The sequence below is a fragment of the Cyprinus carpio genome, chromosome A24 (assembly GCF_018340385.1).
Source record: "Cyprinus carpio isolate SPL01 chromosome A24, ASM1834038v1, whole genome shotgun sequence".
NCBI lineage: Eukaryota > Metazoa > Chordata > Actinopteri > Cypriniformes > Cyprinidae > Cyprinus > Cyprinus carpio.
The window spans coordinates 25,193,089-25,215,588 of NC_056595.1; the positions used below are offsets into that span (position 1 = coordinate 25,193,089).

The following is a 22,500-nucleotide window of genomic DNA, read 5'->3' on the forward strand; positions in this document are numbered from 1 at the left end:
ACATAAATAAATGTAAAAGCATAAAATAAAAAATGTGTTGATATTTTTATCACAGGTTTTATATATATATATACACACACACACACACACATACCATATATAGTTTATTTATATATAAAATAAATGATATAAAAAATATAAATATGCTGTTATTTTAATTGCAGGACTCTTAAGTGCATCAGAGTGTGAAAAAGTTCCACTTTAAGGGTGCGTCGCAATAAATAATAAAAAATGGAGTCTGGTTTAATTGTAAAGGGCAGTGTTTAAATTATTCTCAGCTCACTGGCTGCTAATTACCTGCTTGAGTTTCTCTCATATAACGACTGTTTCTCTCCTTCACAGACAATTACAGTCAGACAGAACACTGATATACATGTGGGACGAGTACTAAAGTTGAGCGTTGGTCTGAGATCCAGAGGGGAGTGATTCCTCAGATCCTCGTGTGTGTTCTTACTGAGAGATCAAGAAGCACGATCACACAGTCGATCTGAGTGTGTGCTGTGTGTCAGTGTGTCTCACCCCGTTGGCCGTGCTGACGGCCTGATAGTAGACGCTGTAGCTCTTGTGTGGCAGCAGAGGAAGGTTCCAGTAGCCGTCGTAGGTGCGGTTGTCTCCGACGGTGAAGGGCAGCGGCGTCTGGATGCGAGCGGCTGGGAACTCTGCGGTGAAGTAGTACTGTGAGTTGAGCACGGACGCGTTCTGGAAGTGGATGGGAATCGGGTAACAGCGCAGGATCTCAGCGGCTCTCCGGGAACGACGCGGACGCTCCTCTTCAACCACCACCTGATACACACTGCAGGAGACACACACACATACACACATACACACACACACACACACACACACACAGACACACACGAGAAACAACATGTGAGATGTCGGAGGAATTCTGAGGAGGAACTGCAAATATACAAGATATACTTGTCAAATAAAACAAAATAAATACATAAATTAAAGGTTTTAGTCAATTTAGTGATGTTGTATAATATTCCTAATTTTTCAAAATTCTAAAACTGTTTTCTAGCTTAAATCGAAATAAATAAAACTATCCAACCAACTAAAAAAATACATATATAACCAACCAGACAAATTAATAAATAACTAAATGTAGTAATAAATAAATATTTATATATTCATATATTTTATATATAATTTATTATGCTTCTTGGTAGCAGTCAATCAAGAAAAGAACTACTGTATATATATTTGTTAAATAAAAAATAAATACATACATAAAATAAATACATAAAATAACAATATGTAAAATGTGATAAAAATATAAATATAAAAATATAATAAATATATTTATTAAAATAAAAAAAATCTACAAATAATAAAAATCAAAAATAACATTATATAGAATATGTAATATAAAATATCTAAAATGTAAATGAATACAAATAGACTATAAAAATATATATAAAAATAAAAACGTAAATGTATAAAATGTGTAAATGTATTTTAAAATTAAAAATGTAAATGATGGCGTTCCGACAAGACACCTGTGTTATGAGCAAGATTGATGAGCTTCCAGTAGAATCTGGCGTCTTAACCAACATCTGACTGTTAAATCACAAACACACAGCAGCCAAACGGCTTCAGCAGGAACATATGAGCGCGTAACGCTGGAGAATCAGCTGCGGTTCCTGGAAAACACACTGAATCCATGTTTGCTTCAACAGGACAGTGTTTAGCCGGGATAATCCGCTGGAGCGGCACCGGCGCTGTGATGTGAGCCAAGAGTCTTCCTCTGAACACATTTAATTAACTGGCTAAAGCCAGCGGCCCGAGGCTCGCGAGAGAGCCGTCTAATTTATAGCACTGAGCGGCCAGATCCATCTGCAGGGGATTTAAACAGTATGAAATAAAACCAGCCTCGCTATTCTCCGATATTAAAACACTGAACTTTGACACACAGGGCTGAATTTCTGCTAGAGCCCAGAGAAAAAGAGCCAAACAGCAGCGAATGAGAGTCGGGTCTCGGCACGCTGGATATGGAGGAGAAATAATGGAATACCAAAAGACGGATGGGAAGCTTTTTCTCCATTTCTCCAGGTGGATGAAGGAGTCTTAGTGAGGATATGGGCGTCTGAGACACGCTGAGACAAATCAAATGAAGGTGAAATCACAAGCTGCCGGCCGGCGGGTCGCGTTATTACAGTCGGACTTCCTCCTGCACTTCCTGCACATCCAGCTGATGGAGAAACACAAACGAGCCGCTCTCTCACTGCTGCTGATGACCACAGACGCTCCGAGATCACTAAACACTTCAGCTTCCTGTGTGCTACAGTCAACAGACTACATCCATCCATCCATCCACCCACACATCCATCCATCCATCCATCCACACATCCATCCATCCATCCATCCATCCACACATCCATCCATCCACACATCCATCCATCCACACATCCATTCATACATCCACCTACACATCCATCCATCCATCCATCCATCCATCCACACATCCATCCATCCACACATCCATCCATCCACACATCCATTCATACATCCACCCACACATCCACACATCCATCCACACATCCACCCACACATCCATTCATCCATCCATCCATCCACACATCCATCCATCCACACATCCACCCACACATCCATCCACACATCCATCCACACATCCATCCACACATCCATCCACACATCCACCACCACAATTGCACATCCACACATCCATCCACACATCCATCCACACATCCATCCACACATCCACCCACACATCCATCCATCCACACATCCATCCACCCACACATCCATCCACACATCCATCCATCCATCCATCCATCCATCCACCCACACATCCAACCACACATCCATCCTTCCATCCATCCATCCATCCATCCACACATCCATCCACCCACACATCCATTCATCCATCCACACATCCATCCATCCATCCACCCACACATCCATCCATTATATTTCATCCATCCATCCGGCCCGCAACATCCATCCCTCCATCCACCACCTGTCCTGTTCACCCCATCCATTATATTTCATCCATCCATCCATCCTTCCGCTCATCCATCCATCCATCCATCCATCCACACATCCATCCATCCATCCACCCACACATCCATTTCGTTATATATTTCATCCATCCTCCATCCATCCATTCCGCACATCCATCCAATCCATCACACACACCGTTCTCCATCCAACTATTTCATCCATCCATCCACCGTTCCGCACATCCATCCATCCATCCACCCACACACACACACATCCATCCATCCATCCATCCATCACAACTTCCATCCATCCGCCACATCCATCCATCCATCCACACCCACACATCCATCCATTATATTTCATCCATCCATCCATCCTTCCGCACATCCATCCATCCACACATCCATCCATCCATCCACCCACACATCCATCCATTATATTTCATCCATCCATCCATCCTTCCGCACATCCATCCATCCATCCACACACACATCCATCCATTATATTTCATCCATCCATCCATCCTTCCGCACATCCATCCATCCATCCACCCACACATCCATCCATCCACACATCCATCCATCCATCCATCCATCCACACATCCATCCATCCATCGACACATCCATCCATTTCATCCATCCATCCATCCGCACATCCATCTATCCATCCACCCACACATCCATCCATCCACACACACATCCATCCATCCACCTACACATCCATCCATTATATTTCATCCATCCATCCTTCCACACATCCACACATCCATCCACCCACACATCCATCCACACATCCATCCACCCACCCACACATCCATTCATTATATTTCATCCATCCATCCATCCATCCATCCATCCACCCACCCACACATCCATCCATCCACCCACCCACACATCCATCCATCCACACACACATCCATCCATCCACCTACACATCCATCCATTATATTTCATCCATCCATCCATCCACACATCCATCCACCCACACATCCATCCATCCATCCATCCACCCACACATCCATCCATTATATTTCATCCATCCATCCATCCATCCATCCATCCACCCACCCACACATCCATCCATTATATTTCATCCATCCTTCCACACATCCATCCATCCATCCATCCACACATCCATCCATCCATTATATTTCATCCATCCATCCATCCATCCACCCACACATCCATCCATTATATTTCATCCATCCTTCCACACATCCATCCATTATATTTCATCCATCCACCCATACATCCATCCATTCATCTTTTGTGTTTTATCAAACCGTCTGCATATAAGCAGTGTTTTGTATTTGTTTGCTCTTTACTTTACGGCAGCAGTGAAGTCAAAACTGCAGCTCGACTCTTTCAACTGAAACCACAATTAAAACGTGTGATCGGTGCAATTAGCTGAACATTACCCCAGACTGATTGATAATTGAATTAAGAGGGCTTTAGGTTAATCAGACACGGATGAATTATTTCACAAAGGTTAATAGAATCAGTAACTTTTGTTGGGGAATCCTTTAGTCATTCGCTAATCGCCTACATGATGTTCAGCTGTAAACCTTGTGAAAGCCAGCAGATCCTCCACCGGAAGAAAGTCAAACTCCTACATTCAGCAAAAAACTAAATAAACCTGTTTTCTCATTTCTATCTATCTTAAAATGTAAATATGTTTTCAACTTTAATGCGTGTTACTACACAATTACAAACACTATTTGGATCAGACAGCATCAAATATTAATTACAGACAGAGAGGCGAGTGATGGGATGTTTAATGACGAGCCGGTGCTGAGAAGAACAAATAACAACAATCCGGTACCGACAACAAAAAATAACAAATCTGCAGCGTCAGCACAGAATAACTCAGCTGCTAAAGAGCAGAACAAGGCTTTTCTGAAGATTTACTGCAGACTTAAAGGCCAGCCATTACTTTCCCGGTATGACACTGACCGCTGTGATCTACAGACCTTCAGCTGAACCAAAGACACACACACACACACACACACACTTCAGCACCAGCCGCTGAAGAAAACCCAGCCACACACACAGCTGTATGAAGCACATCAGGACAACGCTTCATTCTTCACAAACACAAACACCTCCTGCGGATTCATTCTTAGCACTCAGTGTATGTGTGTGTCTTTCGTTAAGAAGTCATTAACACATACTGTCATTCAATTATGAATATGAATATTATGCATACATACTACTAACATGTGCAACCATTTGAATTCATAGAGGGTTGCAAAAGTCTGATATCAGCCGTAGAATGTGTCTATTTAGCATTTTTATACATAAATAAAATTTTAAATGTAATTTCTTCTATTGCAAAAACAACAACATAAATATTAAAAAAATAAAACAAAAAACTTAAATTAACTAATACAAACACAAATCTACTTAATTCCTAACTTTTAAAAATCATAAAATTTAAATTAATTAATACAAATACAAATCGTTGCAAAGCAGCTCTTTACGTTATATTTAGGAGTAGCTCATAAATAAATAAATGTTAGGTTTTGGTGATTTTTAGTCATGTGGTATATTTTTCCTAACTTTTCAAAATTCTAAAACCGTTTTTCAGCTTTAATTGAAATTAATAAATATAAATAAATAAATATGAATAAATGAACTTCACCAATTTTAGTGATTTCAGTGTGGACTTTCGGACCCTGCCTTTATATATATATATATATAGTATATATATATCATATATATATTAATAGATATATATATATATATATATATCTATATATATATATCTATATATCTGATCATATCATATCTATATAGGATAATATACTAAATATCTATATAGCATATATGACTAGTACGAATTTTTTTTCATAAGTCAGATCATGTAATAATTGACTGTAAAAAAAAGTTACTGTAAGTGGCTGTTTTCATACATTCAGGTCACATCCTCCCAACATCCACTCAATCATCAGCCAATGACCAGCGACCTTAGAAACCAGTCCTTTAATTAACGTGGAGGAAGCTGCAGCCATGGCAACCGGAAGCTGGCGGAGTGCTATGTGATCACACCCTCAGATCATCAGTGAGAGAGCATGATCAGATGATAAAACCTGCATCAATAACAACAGAGAGAGAGAGAGAGATCACTGCAGCCAAGGACAAATACAGACGACAAAACATCACTGAAACACAATGATCATAACACCGTCAGATCATCAGTGAGAGAGCATGATCAGATGATCAGATGATTCATGCTTCAGTGTAAGTGTGATATATGTGAACTTAAGGCCGAGCGCTGGACGTATTGATCAGCTTCGTGTGTTCAGCAGATTTAAAAGCATCTCTGATTTATTCCCTCTCTCATAAACCTGCCAGATTTACACCTGCTGAGGAGCAGCGCTGGATTCTGGAGGAACAGAAAACACAAAGCCATAGATCCGGATTCAGGCAAATTTACAGTCCAAGAGTGCGACACAGGAAAGGGAGGATTCTAGAAAAAACTAACAAACAAAACCAAACCCCAACCAAACCTGTCCAGGCCATTAAATAAAAAAAAAAAGTGATTCTCATTTTGTAAAATACTGTGGTCAAAGTATTCATTAGAAAACTGGTGCACATAAAGTCGGAAAAATTTCAATTTATTTCACTTTATTTTCATATAATAAAATTATACACACACACACACACACACACACACATACACAGTATATACAGTAATGAGAATTTAGGGTAAAATTAGACTTTTTTAAATACATTTAATACAAAAATTAAGCACTCACTGTAAAAATGCTGTGAGCATAAAGTCACACACATTTTAATTTTTTTGAAAAATAAAGGTCACACACATTTTAATTTTTTTTTCATTAAAGTTATGAGAATTTGGGGTAAAATATGTTTTTTTTAATTAAAAAAATAAAAAAAAAAAAAAAAATAATAAACAACCAAAATTTTTAATTAAATAAGATTTAATAAAATAATTAAAAAAAAAAAAATTTTTAATAAACTATTCAATTAAATTAAATTAAATAAAGAATGCATTACAGTAAAGAGAATTTTAATTTATAAAAATAATATTTTATATTAATATATATATATATAAAATACTAATTCTAAAACTAGGCCTAATTTTCTTTCTTTCTGGTGTGAAATAAAATCTGAAGTTGAGCTTCACCCAAAAAAATAAATAAATAAATAAATTTATAAAGATAAAATACATCAGCTATTAACAAAAAATCAAAAAAAAATCAGAAACTAATAAAAAATCATAAAACGACACACACAATGATAAAAAACCCTCTCTGTCATAAACCAGTACGAGTGCTTCTTCTGCTGTTCTTTAAGAGGAACCGGGGAAATCAAAAGAGGACCGAGGTTTCTTAGCATGTGATCCACGCAGTAATAAAAGCTGCTTTCTGTCATCATCAGCGATGCTCAGAGACACACAGAGACTCCTGACCAAACCTGTCCTGAAGAAACAATAGCAGTGGAAAAACAGAGAAAAGAGCCGAGGCAGATACACGCCGCCCCGCGGGACGAGAGCGAGAACGATCCGCAGAACCGCAGGGGCGGCTGCTCTCACATTACACTTGTCTGAGACGCACAGAGAGCCGCGGGAGCGTTTTACATCAAGACTGCACAAACGGCTGCGGCTTCCTGCGTGGGAGACGCAAACAGTAGCGAAACACGGCGAAACTGACGAACGCTAGCCCTGATCCCCTTACGAGCGCATTGTGGCAGATGAGTGTGTCCTGCCAGACATCAGAACACATCTCATCTGCTGTGAAGAGCGAGAGAACACGGCCAACACGCGCTCGCGGAGGCTCGCTTTCACTTCCGTCAGTCCTAATCTGCACTCGTACTCAAGGCTGTTAAATCCCGTATCAACCTCACATCCGCCTCACAACATTTACACCACACATACAGAAAATCAGAAAAAAAGGCAAACCAGACCAATCTCTGACAAAACACTAACAAAAAAAAAAACAATATAACAAACACAAACAAACACACTCACTGAGAACAAGAATCAAGCACCCACACACACACTCGATAACTTAAATAAAAATAAATACAATAAAAAATTATATATAAAAAATAATAATTAAAAATATTGATTATAGATAATAAATAATAATAATATATATATCACTTTGCCATGAGCATAAAATTACATATTTCTCTACTAAAATTAAAATAAAAAATAAATAAAAATAAAGAGAAATTAGGGTAAAATGCAAAATTGTTTTAGTACACATTGAAAATTTCTCATAAGCATATATTTACACATTTTCTATATAATTACTGACAATATATATATGCAAAAAAATATACATTTAATTAATATATATATATATATATATTATATATATATATATATTAATTAAATGTATATTTTTTGCATTACAGTAATAAGAATTTAGGGTAAAATGTAATGTCTTTTAATTTTTTAAAAATATAAAGTCAAACAATACATCAAAATAAAACAAAAAAATAAAAAATAAAAAAACAAAAAAAAAAAAACTAAACTAAAAAAAAAATATACTTTAAATAATAAAATAATAAAAATAAAAAAAAAAAAGTAAATATAAATAAATTGTAAAATAAAAAATAAAATTAATTGTAATTGTTTTATTAACAGTAATGGGAATTTTATTTTAATTTACAGAATAATATATATATATATACACACACACACACATCTTGTCTGTCCTGAATAGCTGAGGAAAGCACACAATCGTTCTCTCAGTAATCAATTGATTAGCGACGAGTGTTTTTCCAGTCCCCTCCTGCTGGTAGTGGTGAGCGTTCTCTTCAAAGCCAATCGAATCATTATTCATGAATGAGGATGAAACATCTGCTGTTTGGAAGTGCTGTTTAACCCTCACATTGTTCGTGTTTCACGTTTCACACCAACCAAAAAAAAAAACACCTTCTCAAAAAACCAGCTATCAAAAATCTGACAAAATAGACCAACACACCCCAAGCCTTCAAAACACTTAACACCGTCTCAGTCACATCATCTCCACCTTCAACATAAACATTCACAACCCCCTGGACACACCGGACACACATCAACCACCTTCAAAACCAATGAGAGCATAAAGTCACCCAATAAAAAAAATCACACTGTGCTGGAGGACGGGAACACTGAGCACTCTTTGGAAAAGTATCACACACATAATTTTAATAAATAATAAATATTTGTTTATTTTTATTTCAGTAATAAAAATATATGAAAACACAAACACAATAAATATAAATACTCATTGAAAAATAGTTGCAAGCATAAAGTCACACACATTGTCAATTTAAATAACACAAAAAAAATTAAGATTAAAAATATATGAAAATTGCATTACAATAATGAGAATTTGGGGTAAAATGTAAATTTTTAAATAAAAATAATGCATAAGTAAAAATACAAATTAGTTCAATTTAATAAAAATAAAAGTAATAAAATAGTAATAATAATTTAAAAAATAATACTAATAAATTTTATAGCAATTACAGTAATTGGGATTCTAGCAAAAATAACCATATTAGCATAATAATTTTGGTTCAGTGTTATTTTATTATTTTGAATGAATTTCTTAAATATAGATTTCTATATCATTTTTATAAATTTTTACCTCAGTTTTAGTTTTACTTACTTTAGTATATCAAGTGAAACTAAATGAAAGTGAGAGATGTTGCTTTGGCAACTAGCTGAGATAGGTGTAGGTTTTTGGATATTGGTTTATTTCTAGATTTAGAGTGTTTGAATCCATCGCTGACGGTACGAGTGTGTAAATGAGCGTCTGACAGCTTATTAATGATAGTGTTATTCAAACACAGGGCCAAACGCCAAACAAAGCCAAACGCCCTTCTAACAGTGCGATATCACGCGATATCACCCTCACACCGTAATCAACGAGACCTGCCAGCTGTACTGACGATGAATCTGCCGGTGAGCGGCGTGTTTCTTCACCTGTGAATCATGCATGAAGACGCTCTGAAAGTAAAAGCGTTTCGTGAGACGGTTCAAACAGCATCTTTTGTCACCTGACTGTCCATCTCCATTAAAACGGCTTCGGACAAGAATGCCGTCTGAATATTTCACCGCATAGCCAAAGGTGCAAAGATGGCCGTGTGCTTTATTCATGCTTCCATCATCCCATCATTCATGACCAAAGAAATCAATGAAAAAAAATAACATCTGTGTTCCTCAGAACAGTCCAGACTCAAGACATCAAGGACGGAAACATCCACATAAGAACTGAACAGCTGACCCAGTGTTATTTTATTATCATTGGTTGTTTTTATTGATATTGATATTTTCATTTGAATTTGTTTTTATTTATATATTTTACATGCAATTTTTTTTTAATTTTGTTGTTTTTTATTTTATTTTTATTTACGTTTTAGCTTTAGTTTAGTACATACAAGTGAAACCAAATGAAAGTGAGAAATGTTGCTTTGGCAGCTAGCTGAAATAAAATAAACACAACATCATTTGAATCTTTATGAATCTTTATTTTTATATTTAGTATTATTTTTAACTGACTTAATTTTCTTCTAAAACACAATGTTTTTTGAATCTTTAATAACTAAATATTTTCATATCAAAAAACAACTTTTCAATTAACATCCAAAACAAATATATATTTAATATTCATAAATATAGTTTTTATTTTGAACTTACTTAATTTTTATCCAAAACATGTTATTTGAATCTTTATTTTTTATTTTTAAATAACTTAATTTTCATCCAAAACACAATTTTTCTTGAATCTTTATTTTCATATATTTTTTTTATGTTTAAATAACTTAATTATCATCCAAAACAATGTTTTTTGAATCTTTATTTTTATATATTTTTTTATGTAAAAAAAACAAAAATAACACAAAAAAATACAATTTTTTAATAATCTATTTTTATATATTTTTTATTTTTAAATACCTTTATTTTCATCCAAAACACAATGTTTTTTGCTTGGGGGTTAGTCCTGGTATTTTTATATATTTTTTTATTTTTAAATAACTTAATTTTCATCCAAAACACAATTTTTCTTGAATCTTTAAAAAAAAAAAAAAAAAAATTTTAAAATAACTTAATTTTCATCCAAAACATAATGTTATTTGAATCTTTATTTTTTATACTGTAAGAAATAAAAATGCAAATTTTTCAGTTTGTGTTAAAAAATAAGAAGAAAGAAACGATTCTTAGAAGTGCAAATAACATCATAAGGACAATCTGAGAATGCTGTTCTATGAACCTTTTCTCAGTTATGAGAACGTTTATCAAATATTAATTAGGTTGTAAGTACGTGTTGTCCTAACATGTATATAACTTTTAAAAAATGTAAATGAAAGTTGTGAGAACATTCCCTGTTAGGCAGCTTTTCTGAACTTGCTAAAAAGTCGGCAGAACTCTGGAAATGACATCCCGCTGCCGTCTCGACTTCTGCTTCCACGTTTCTCTGACTCTTAATGGAGGCTTTTAAGCGCCGCAGGAGCAGAGTCACAGCAGACGACGGACAATTCCATCTGCAGCTTCACGCTGGTCCGCCGAAAACACTTTCAGGCCTGTTTGAGCGCTGTAATAAGTGCAGGTCATGGGGTGATCTGATATCACATCATCTGTGTGTAACGTCTCATACGAGTGTTTTCAATAACACTCACATTTACATGCATTCACTCGGCAAAGGCTTTTATCCTCACTTTCTGTGCCGCACAGGTTGCATTACACATGACCCTCGACCAAACGATCTGCTGAATAATGAAGAAGCTGCAGAAATTATCATCACGAGCGTAAACACACATGAAGTGCTGCTGAGAATCACTCGGCCATGAGAGGAATGATAGAAAACACAAAAAAAAGGAAACATAAATAAACAAACAATCAATCAATGCATCTTACTGAGTGAACGAAACAATGTTTTCAGCATGAGACATCGGCTTTGCTCTTATCTTCAACAGACAAGAAGAGCATCGCGCTGGAGCAAACACACAAATACAAAACACTGACACGACTTTAACAGAGTCCAAACCGAACAGCGTCTCAGTTCAGTTACTTTTGAACACAGTCAAAGGACTTCTTTTAGCTTTGAGGGGGATTACATAATAATAATAATTAGAGATGCACCGATGTATCGGCCGATAATCGGTATCGGCTGATTAAAGCAATTTTTTTTCACTATGGATTATATCAGGTTTTGTCATTTAAAATCAATTAAAAAAAAACATGCCAAAACATCAAATAATACAACTCATACAATAAAATAAATAAAATAAATCGTGTTGAATCTAGGGCTGTCAAAATTAACGCAATAAAAACGCATTAACAGATTTTAAAAATTACCTTTATATTAACCTTTAATATAACAGTAATGTACCAAATGAGAGGGTTCCCAGTATAGTTTACATCATTAGTTATAGGAGAGTTTTTTCTTTCCTTGAGAATATCAGACTAACGGTATCAGCATCATTCTGAATAATCGGTTATCGGTATCTGTGGAGAAATTCAGTATCGTGCATCTCTATTAATAATATTTATACTTGATATTATTATTATACATTGTGATCATATTTAATATTATTATTAATAATATTAATTATACTTGTTAATTTACAAAAGAAAAAAGAAAAAAATTATTACTTAAAATAAAATAAACATTATCTGAAATAAAATATAAAAAAGTCAACTTATTTCAGTTGAAGTGCTAATATAACAAACAAAATAAATTAAAACTAAAAATTAAAACTTATAAAGATTACAAAAACACACAACAAAATTAAAAGTTTGACTTGAATTAAAGGGAAAATATAAAAATGGATAAAATCTCATTCAAAATAAATAGTACATAAATGATGACTTAAAATAATTAAAATAACGCTGAATACATCTGCACTGTAAAATAAAGAATAAATACAATAAGTATTTTAACAATGTAAAAATTATAATAATAGACATTAGCATTAATATTACATTTGTTGTCATATGTTGTTATTATTAAGACAGAAATTTTACTGTTGCAACACAACTACATTGTAAAATAAAAAATATATAATATTTAATTATATTCACTTAATATGTACTATATTTACAAACACTTCACAATAAAGAAAGATAGATAGACAGACAGACAGACAGACAGACAGACAGACAGACAGACAGACAGACAGACAGACAGACAGATAGATAGATAGATAGATAGATAGATAGATAGATAGATAGATAGATAGATAGATAGATAGATAGATAGACACAGACAGACAGATAGACAGACAGACAGACAGACAGACAGACAGACAGATAGATAGATAGATAGATAGATAGATAGATAGATAGATAGATAACACAGCCTGTTTGGATTATGATTACTTTTAAAAATGATTATTATTTTGAACTTGCTATTGGAGCTGTTCATATAAACCTAACAGCTCTAGTTCTACAACAGCTTGTGTGTGTGGTACTGATGCTGATGCGAGGGTTTGATGTGAATGAAGACGCACCTGACCGGTGCTCCGCGGCCCCTTTCAGCATAAAGCAGAAACCTCACCGTCATTCCAATCCAACTCAGCCGCCCCTCCTGCTCATATCCCGGCATACGCGGCGCTGTTATGATGGACAGGTGACATATGAGTACGTCAAACACACACACACACACACACACGGCTGGCGCGGCTCTTACGTGAGATCTTGGTTGTGAACTGTGCGAGTTCGGGCGGCCCGTATCCTTTGACCGTACTGGCTCTGATGGTGAAGGAGTACGTGGATCCAGGATACAGACCCGTGAAGATGTGCGACGTCTCGTTGCTGAACTTCAGAATCGTCCCGCTCTGATTGGACAGATTGAACTCGGGGTCGAAGGAGCTGACGGCCTTATAGAAGATCTGCAGACACAAAAACAGCACATCACAGGAGGAAGCCCCGCCCACAGTGCCATCTCATTGGTCCAAAGTCCCACTGCGCATTATTGTGAATATTTAACATAAAATCAAAAAGAACTCAAAGTTAAAAAAACATTTACAAAAAAAAAAAAAAAAAAAAAAAAAAAAAACTGTGCACAGAACTTAATCATTAAAATTCAAAAAATAAATACATAAATATTTAAAATTCTAAATTTAATTGAAAACAAAAAAAATAATATAATTTAATTGTATTTAAAATAAAATTAATTTAATTAAATTTAACAATACAATATATTACTATATATTGTATTGTAAAATTAAATACAATTAAATTAATAATTTTATTTTACACTACAAATTGATTATATTATATTTCCATCTTCATTTCTATAAAAGTAAAAACAATAATAATTAAAAATAATAATTTACATAAATATTAGTATTGTAACTTGTAGTGTAAAATTATAGAAAAAATAAAAATAAAAATAATATAATTAAAATTTTTTACATTACATTTTACAGTACAATTGTTATTTACAACAGTAATATATTAAAACAATTAGTTAGAGTTAAAACAATAGTTACAATAAAATAATAATAATGTAACTTAATATAAAATAATATAGCAAGATAATTTATTTATATTACAATAATATATTAATATAATTTATAGTAAAATTACAGTACAAATTTACACGAATTTACAACAGTGATACATTTCTGTCTTCATTTGTCTAAGTGTTAAAGCAATAATGATAATTAAAAAATAATTACCTAAAATAAAATAAAAACTAATATAAAATAAAATTAAAATAATATAATAATATATTTTATTTCATTTTATTTTATATCACAATTGTAATTTACAATAGGAATATATTTCGGTTTTCATTATTGTAATTAGTTAAAATAATAAGTTATTCATTATTATTATTGTTGTTCAGCTTGATTGGGCTCCTAAAACACAAGTGTGAATGTAATGTGGCCAAAATAATACATTTAATTCCAATAAAAAGAGGTTTGAGTCGACTTTAAAGTCTAGCTGCAAAGTCAAAATAAAACCCTTACTAAAAATATATATATTTGATCTATTTACTTGCATGTCATGTGACCATTAACGGATATCAGAAGACTGGGAACATGTGAATGTTTCATGAAATTATTTAATTTAATTCTCATGCAGGCTTCAAGTAAATATTTCATGTCTTAGGCTGACAAAACCATTTGTGAATCCCTGCTTTAAAGAAATAAAGTGTTTGTCTTGAGCTTCAGAACGCAATAACACAAGATTCAGAGCAATTACAATAGCGGCTGTGAAGTAACGAGGAAGCGTTTCTGCGTATGATCTTTTATGATGATGGAGGAGACTCACTTTTGTTCTCTCTGATTCTCTCCTGCTCTCTGCGGTCGAGCGGGAGGCGAGATGAGAGACACTTCTAATATAACTTAATGAAAAGTAGCTGAGCCTTGATTTGAATAAATCATTCATCTGCTAATGGGCGGTGTGGCTAATGCCACTCCATTCTGAGTCCAATCTAAGGCCACAAAGCGAGCGGCGATGGGACTCATCAGCTGTGAAATACCAAGTGGTTCGTTGCTGTCAGTCTAGGACGGTAGATGGATAGACGGCTCAATGAAGGAATACCAAACCAATCAATCCCAGGGAATAATGCTGATAAATAATACACAAACAATTCAGCAACAAAAGCACAGGAATTACAGGCTGATCTTTATTCTGGACGAGCTGCTGAAATACACTGCATTTATTAAACTTACAGTTTATTCTCTCTCTAAAAGCTCAAATCAGTAAATGCATGGAAGCTGCGCCTGTAAAAGACATGGATGCATTTGTTCATGCAGTATTTTGTCTACTAATAGGTGTTTTGTTTAACATATTTACCATGCTTACATGTAAAGTGTATCGTTTCTGTGCGGTACCAAATGGAATTGCAAAATAAATTCCAAAATATAGCATTACCAACCAACAAGCAAAATAAAAGAGAAATAAAAACCATTGGTCGGGCAAACAGATAGCTCCACCCCAAATGCACACTATTGGTCGAGCAAGGTGTTTTCAAACTGGGGTGCAGGGAAAAGTTTATTGGAAAAATAAAAAAATAATAATAAATGCTAAATAAAAATTATTACTCTAAATAATTACATAAATAAATGTTAAAATAATTAAATTAATAAATAAATATTCTAATAATTAAATTAATAAACATAGTAAATAAATAAATATATTAAAATAAATAAATAAAAATAAACAATATAAATGATATTAAAATAATTAATAATTAATAAAAACAAAATATTTATAAATGGGTATAGTATATATCTATATCTTTATCCATGAAAATATACAGCTGTCTCACTTCAAGGTTATCAGTTAACTAAAATTAAAACCCATAGAAAAATGTGTTATTGAAATAACAAACAAACAAAAAAAAATCTAATAAAAATGACAAAAACACTTAATAAAGTTACTAAAATTTTAGTAAGATTTAAAATGAAAATGTAAAATCTAAAAATAAAAACTAATAAAAACAGAAACAAAAAAAAAAAAAAAAAAAAAAAAAAAAAAATAACTAAAACTAAAACTGAAAAAAAAAAAAAAAAAAAAAAAAAAAAATTATATATAATATATAGATATATATATATATATATATATATATATTATATATATATATATATATATATATATATAACCTAAATAGACATTAATATTTATTTATTACAAAAACACATAACAGAATTACAAAAACTTTAATAAAATTAAAATGAAAATGGAAACTCTTAAAAAAAATGAAAGCTAATTCAAACTATTAAAAAAAAACTAGAAGAGCACCTCAATGATACTAAAGTCACACTGATTCACATGAGGATGATCATATGTGGGGGTCCACGTCATATAAATGACCAAAAACCTCTGCGTTTAAACCAGTTCTCCACAATACAGCAACTGATGCAGAAACCTGACAGGAGACGGGAGCGAAATAAAAACACACATGCATGCAATTCATAAAGGTTATAGAGTCCTGACCCCAGTACAGGACATTTATCATGATCACAGTGCTGCTCCATCATTACTGTGTTTCTGAGCAAAGCACTTAACCCAGAATGCACTGGGGCGACTAGCTGTCTGTGCAATTATTGCTCTGCACGTCACTGCAGCTAAACGACAGCACCTACATCACCTCAACCCCGCAGAAACACTCCGTACCGGCACAAACGTACACCAGCTTCCCGAAATGCCACGGAGGAGCGATCCTGCCGGAAATCGAGTGACTCTAATCAGCCAGAAAGCTTTTGTTTGGTCCTTTTCCCTTTGCAATCGGCACCAATCGCAGCTCTGACACTTCCTTGAAGGCGAGCGCGATGACAGAATGTAATTTCATAACGTGAATCTGACAGCTTAATTGGTCGCATTTCCACAAATGAAGTTCTGCAACAATGAGTCTTTTGAGCGGTGCTTTGTTCCGAGTTTCCAGCCGCAGAATGAGTCACACGCTTCAGAAATCATCACAAAATGAGCACACAATGTAACAGCCAAAATACACTGTGTGCTTCAATAATAGACGGACTGAGACGGCGCTCGCGACACATTTCACTTCCATAATGCAACGCACTCTGAGTCTCTGAAGGCCTTGCATTTTGTAGATGCGAGTTTATTTACTGTCTCAGCAATGGATGCTCTGCAGTGAATGGGTGCCGTCAGAATGAGAGTCCAAACAGCTGATAAAAACATCACAATAATCCACAAGTAATCCACAGCACTCCAGTCCATCAGTAAACATCTGGAGAAGACAAAAGATGAAACACATCCAGCATTAAGACGATTTTAACTCAAATACATAGAGTCTTTAATCCATAATAACACTTCCTCCAGTGAAAAAGTGTTCTGGTGTGAATCAGGAGAGAAATCTGCACAGATCAAGCAGCGTTTTAAACAGCTCTAAAAACAAATATGAGTCTGGATTTTGAATGTGAGAGACAACAGGAGATGCACTTTTTCACTGGAGGAAGTGTTATTATGGAATATAGACTCTATGTATTTGAGTTAAAAACATCTTAATGCTGGATGTGTTTCATCTTTTGTCTTCTCAAGATGTTCATTGGTGGACTGGAGTGCTGTGGATTACTTGTGGATTATTGTGATGTTTTTATCAGCTGTTTGGACTCTCATTCTGACGGCACCCATTCACTGCAGAACATCCATTGCTGAGACACTGATGCAGTGCTACATTTCTACAAACCTGATGAAGAAACAAACTCATCCTGATCTCAGATCAACTGAGAGTGAGCACATTAACAGCAAAGTTTAATTTTTGGTTGAACTATTCCTTCAATAATGGACGTACTAGCGTTCAGAACCCATTTCACTTCCATAATGCAATGCATTTCCTAGTTATTCAACAAGCCGTTTCAAATTTAAGAGCAAGTTATTCAATTCAGATGACTAATTAGGTAGATATCTTTTTTGATAGAATAAAACTGCAATCAGACCAGGAGCCTGAATGGGTGTTGATCTCATGCGGTGTTTTTTTCCTGTGAAGGGAACATGTTTCCTCCTGCCACATTCCTGCTGCGTGAGCTTCCTGTGAGTCCACCGCTGCGGTATGTGCTTCTGTTTGTTCTTCCAGTGCCCTACAAATCCCAGACTCTTTTACTGCCACCGAAACAATGAAAATCCCCTCCGACGGGAAAACAAGAGCGACGGTTTGCTCTTCCACACGTCAGATCAGGCTTCACCTGTGTGTATGAACACTGTCTCAGATAGTTCTCCCTCCTGATAAACAGTCGTCCTCCAGTAAGAGTGAACAGCTATAAAGTGAATATGGAGAGCAGCTAATCCAGATAACAACAGTATGTGCAAATATATTCAAAACGTTCTGTTTTTGAAATGGTTTAGAAACATTTTTTCTCAGCTATGCAAACGTTAAGGGAACATTCCATTTGCAGTCGTCATGGGAACGTTACGTTTAAATGTTCTCTGAAAAAAGTAGCAACATTTAAAAAATGTTACATGAATGTTATTTAAGAGAACATTTGAAAGTAACGTTCCCATGACGACTGCAATTAAGAAGGACATTTCAAAAACAAGAACATTTGAAAAACCAGATAATATACAAACACTACAAAAAAAAAATAACCATAAAACAATAGCAAAGCAAAAAAAAAATCTAATTAAAAAAAAAAAATGTATTTCTCGATTTTAATTGATTCTCATTTTCATCAAACAATATGCATAAAAACATGGGTGAATGTTCGCATTGGTCTGAACAAAAACAGCAGACAGGTTTATTGAAAATGAAAATTAATTCAGAAATATGGCAGTTTCTCCAACAACAAAAAAAAAAACACAGCAGCAGAATACTAAAAAATAATTAATTAAACAAAAAAATCACCACCTTAAGAATTAAAAAATACATATAAAAACAAAAAATAATTCCTTCTTACAATTAAATAACACTTTTTTATGCCCTTAAATATATGACCTTTTCAGTCTTTTTAAGAACCCTAGGAAACCCTTACACAGAAAACGCGTGCTGCAGTAATCACTTGTGAATAAAACTAGTGCCGTTAAAATGAATTTGCGTTATTAACGCTCTAATTTTTAAATAGTTTCTATACAAATCAGCAAGTTTCAGGTACTCTCAGGTATATTTTACAGCATTAGTTTTCCTTGAGAGAATTTGCCATGTCCTGTCCCTGATATATATCCAAAACAATCGATACTGAGCAGAAATCGAATCGCAAGCTTGTGAAGGATAATCGAATTGGACAAAACCCAGCTCTAGAGCTTATAAGATATTTCTGAAGGCTGGGCATGAGATGATTCCGTCTCATCTCGTTTCGTTTCGTTCCTGTAGGAGGCTGTAATTGTTGCAGCGGCTCTTTTGTAATGAAATCTCTCGTCACTGCTGACCTGAGCAGCGTTTAAAGCGCCGGCTGCTTACAGATCTAAAGGTTATTCGTTTAGATTTATTAGTCAATTAAGCGAGTGTAGAGAATGACATACGGCGGTGTTCGGTGGAAGATGAATGCTGAAGCTTGAAGGAATCGGGACTCACTTCGTACTGTTTGATTATGCCGTACGTCTGGAGCGGTTCTCTCCATCGGAGGGCGATCTTCTCCTCGTACGTGCTTCCTTGGATGGACTCCTGCGGGACGGCGCCGGGAACTGGAAAAGAAAACTCAGTCGAAGGAATATGGAAATTTGTTGTTCCTTGACCTCTGAAGATCTCCAGAGGTTTGAGCTTCGGCCTTGACAGCAGGCTTGTTGTGTTTTCAAATGTTTCCTCATGAAATATGCTGTTTATATGGACGCTATTATCTTATAAAAATAACACAAACTTAACTCTGAAACCTGATACGAACCAGAACTGAAGCCATTCATGAGTGCAAATGGAATTAAGTTCAACACCAATGACCTTATTCCTGATAAAATCTGTTTTCACATGGTTTTGTTAAAAATAAATTCAAAAGACCAAAAATATTTAATAATTTAAACTAGAATTATGCCTGAAGCTGCAGCACAATCATAAAACATAACTTAAAAAAATAAATAAAAACGTTTTAAAATAATGTAAATTTTATCATACAGACTCTTAAATATAACATTAATATTAATATTTTTTATTGTTGATAAGATATTTTGTTTTTGTAAGAAAATGTAGAATGTATTATAGTATGTCTGAGGCTGCAGTTGAATCATAAAAATAACGATAAAATGTTAATAAAACATTTTATAAAAATGTCAATGTTTATCATAAAGAATAAATATGACATTAAGATAAAAGTTTTTGTTGTTAGGAAAGTCTTGAATCATGTCTGAGGCTGCAAGAAAATTACAAAAATACCAATAAAATTATATATATATATATAAAAGTTAATGTTTATCATACAGACTCATACTATAACGTTAACATAAATTTTTCTGTTGTTAAAATTAATTTTTAGTTTTTATACGAAAATGTTTAAATAAAACTTGAATCATAAATGATGCTACAGCCAAAAAATGTCTATAAAATATTTTTTTTAACTAAATGTTTTATTTAAAAAAAAAAGTGTCAATGTTTATCATACAGATTAAATTAAGATAACTGTTTTGTTGGTAAGATTCATTTTTAGTTTTTGCAAGAAATTTATAAATTTAACTTGAATTATGTCTAAGGCTGCAGCCAATTCATAAAAAAAGCCAATAATATAATATAACATTGTAAATTATAAATTTAAATGTATATTTTAAATATTAATATAATAATAATATTTTTTTAAATAAAATGTTTTTGCAATCATGTCTGAAGACACAGCAAATCATAAAAAATAAATAAATTAAAAGTTTTATCGAAAATGTCAATGTTTATCATACAGGCTCATAATGGAACATAAAGATAAATGTTTTTGTTTTCCCAAGACAATTTAGAAATGAAACTTGAATCATATATGATACTACAGCTAAATCAAATGTCAATGTTCTTCATACAGACTCTTAATATTACATTAAAATGAATGTTTTTGCTTTTTTAGAGTATTTTTTGTTATGTCTGATGCTGCCGCCAAATCATATAAAATACAGTTTAAATTCAGTTTTGTTAATGAAGAGTTTACTAAAACTGTGAGTGGACTCTACATACCGTCTACATACCTCATCAATCCGAGCTCGTCGCTCTCTTTGACTCCCTCGCGGTTGCGCAGCAGCAGGCGGATGCTGACGTTGGTGTACGGCGGCAGGCTGCGGATGGTGTGCTGCGGCGCGCCGCTCAGAGTATCGTAGCACGTCTCCTCGCGCATCTCCTCTTTGCCGTTGGCCGTGTAGCGGTACTGCACCGTCAGATTGTAGCTGTAGCAGCGCGTCACGTTGTATCCGAACGGCTCCCAGCGCACCATCAGCTGCCTGGACTTGATGTCCACGACCTGCAGCCGCTGAGGGCCTTGCATGGGATCTGAAACACAGGAGAACGGCATGCAAAAAGCTTTCAAATGCAAGAAAAACAACGTTTTATCAGTCATGTCTTTCTTAATGAGATCTCCATTGTTTTTGTGTCAGACAAATATGACCAAATTTAAATATGACCAGTTTTAAAAACTAAAAATATTGTCCACAATTATGAATCTTCAAAGCCTGTGCATTGGATCTGAACAACTGGAGAAACGGCTGCATTGTAAAAACATTAAAAGCTCTGATATCAAAGACAAAAACATATTTAATCAACTGTATTTAATGTAAATATATATAGGCTATAGTAAAAAAACAATGAGTATTTAATTTAGAATATCATTAGTATCATTGCTATTATAGTTTTGGTTAAAATTTGGGTAATTTTTATATTTTCTGTTTTCAATTTAATTTTAGATAAAGTTTTAGTGATTTTGTTGATTTTTATGTCTAAAATGAGAAATGTTGCCTCGGAAACTAGCTGAAATAAAATGTTAAATTTTTTATATTTTATTTATTATTTAATTGAACATTACAGGTAACAATAAATATATATTCTTATTATTATTATAATTATAATTATTAATTTATATTAGTATAATATTGATAATATTTATAATTAAATATTGATGTTTTTGAGGGCTGTGCGTGAGATCAGAAAGAAAGGAAAAAATACATTTAGTAAAATAAAACTATTTTTAAGAGCATTAAGATATTTT

General features: G+C 33.9%; 1 protein-coding gene across 1 annotated transcript in view; it reads right to left on the reverse strand.

Annotated features, from left to right (window-relative positions):
- ptprma (protein tyrosine phosphatase receptor type Ma) overlaps positions 1 to 22,500 on the reverse strand; it is a 207,633-nt gene that overhangs the window by 84,367 nt on the left and 100,766 nt on the right. Inside the window, exons 8-12 of the mRNA XM_042714848.1 lie at positions 21,480 to 21,788; positions 19,914 to 20,023; positions 13,620 to 13,821; positions 13,441 to 13,543; positions 520 to 793 (exon numbers count right to left, since the gene is read on the reverse strand). Coding sequence (XP_042570782.1) covers positions 520 to 793; positions 13,441 to 13,543; positions 13,620 to 13,821; positions 19,914 to 20,023; positions 21,480 to 21,788 — 998 coding nt within the window. The remainder of the gene's footprint in view (positions 1 to 519; positions 794 to 13,440; positions 13,544 to 13,619; positions 13,822 to 19,913; positions 20,024 to 21,479; positions 21,789 to 22,500) is intronic.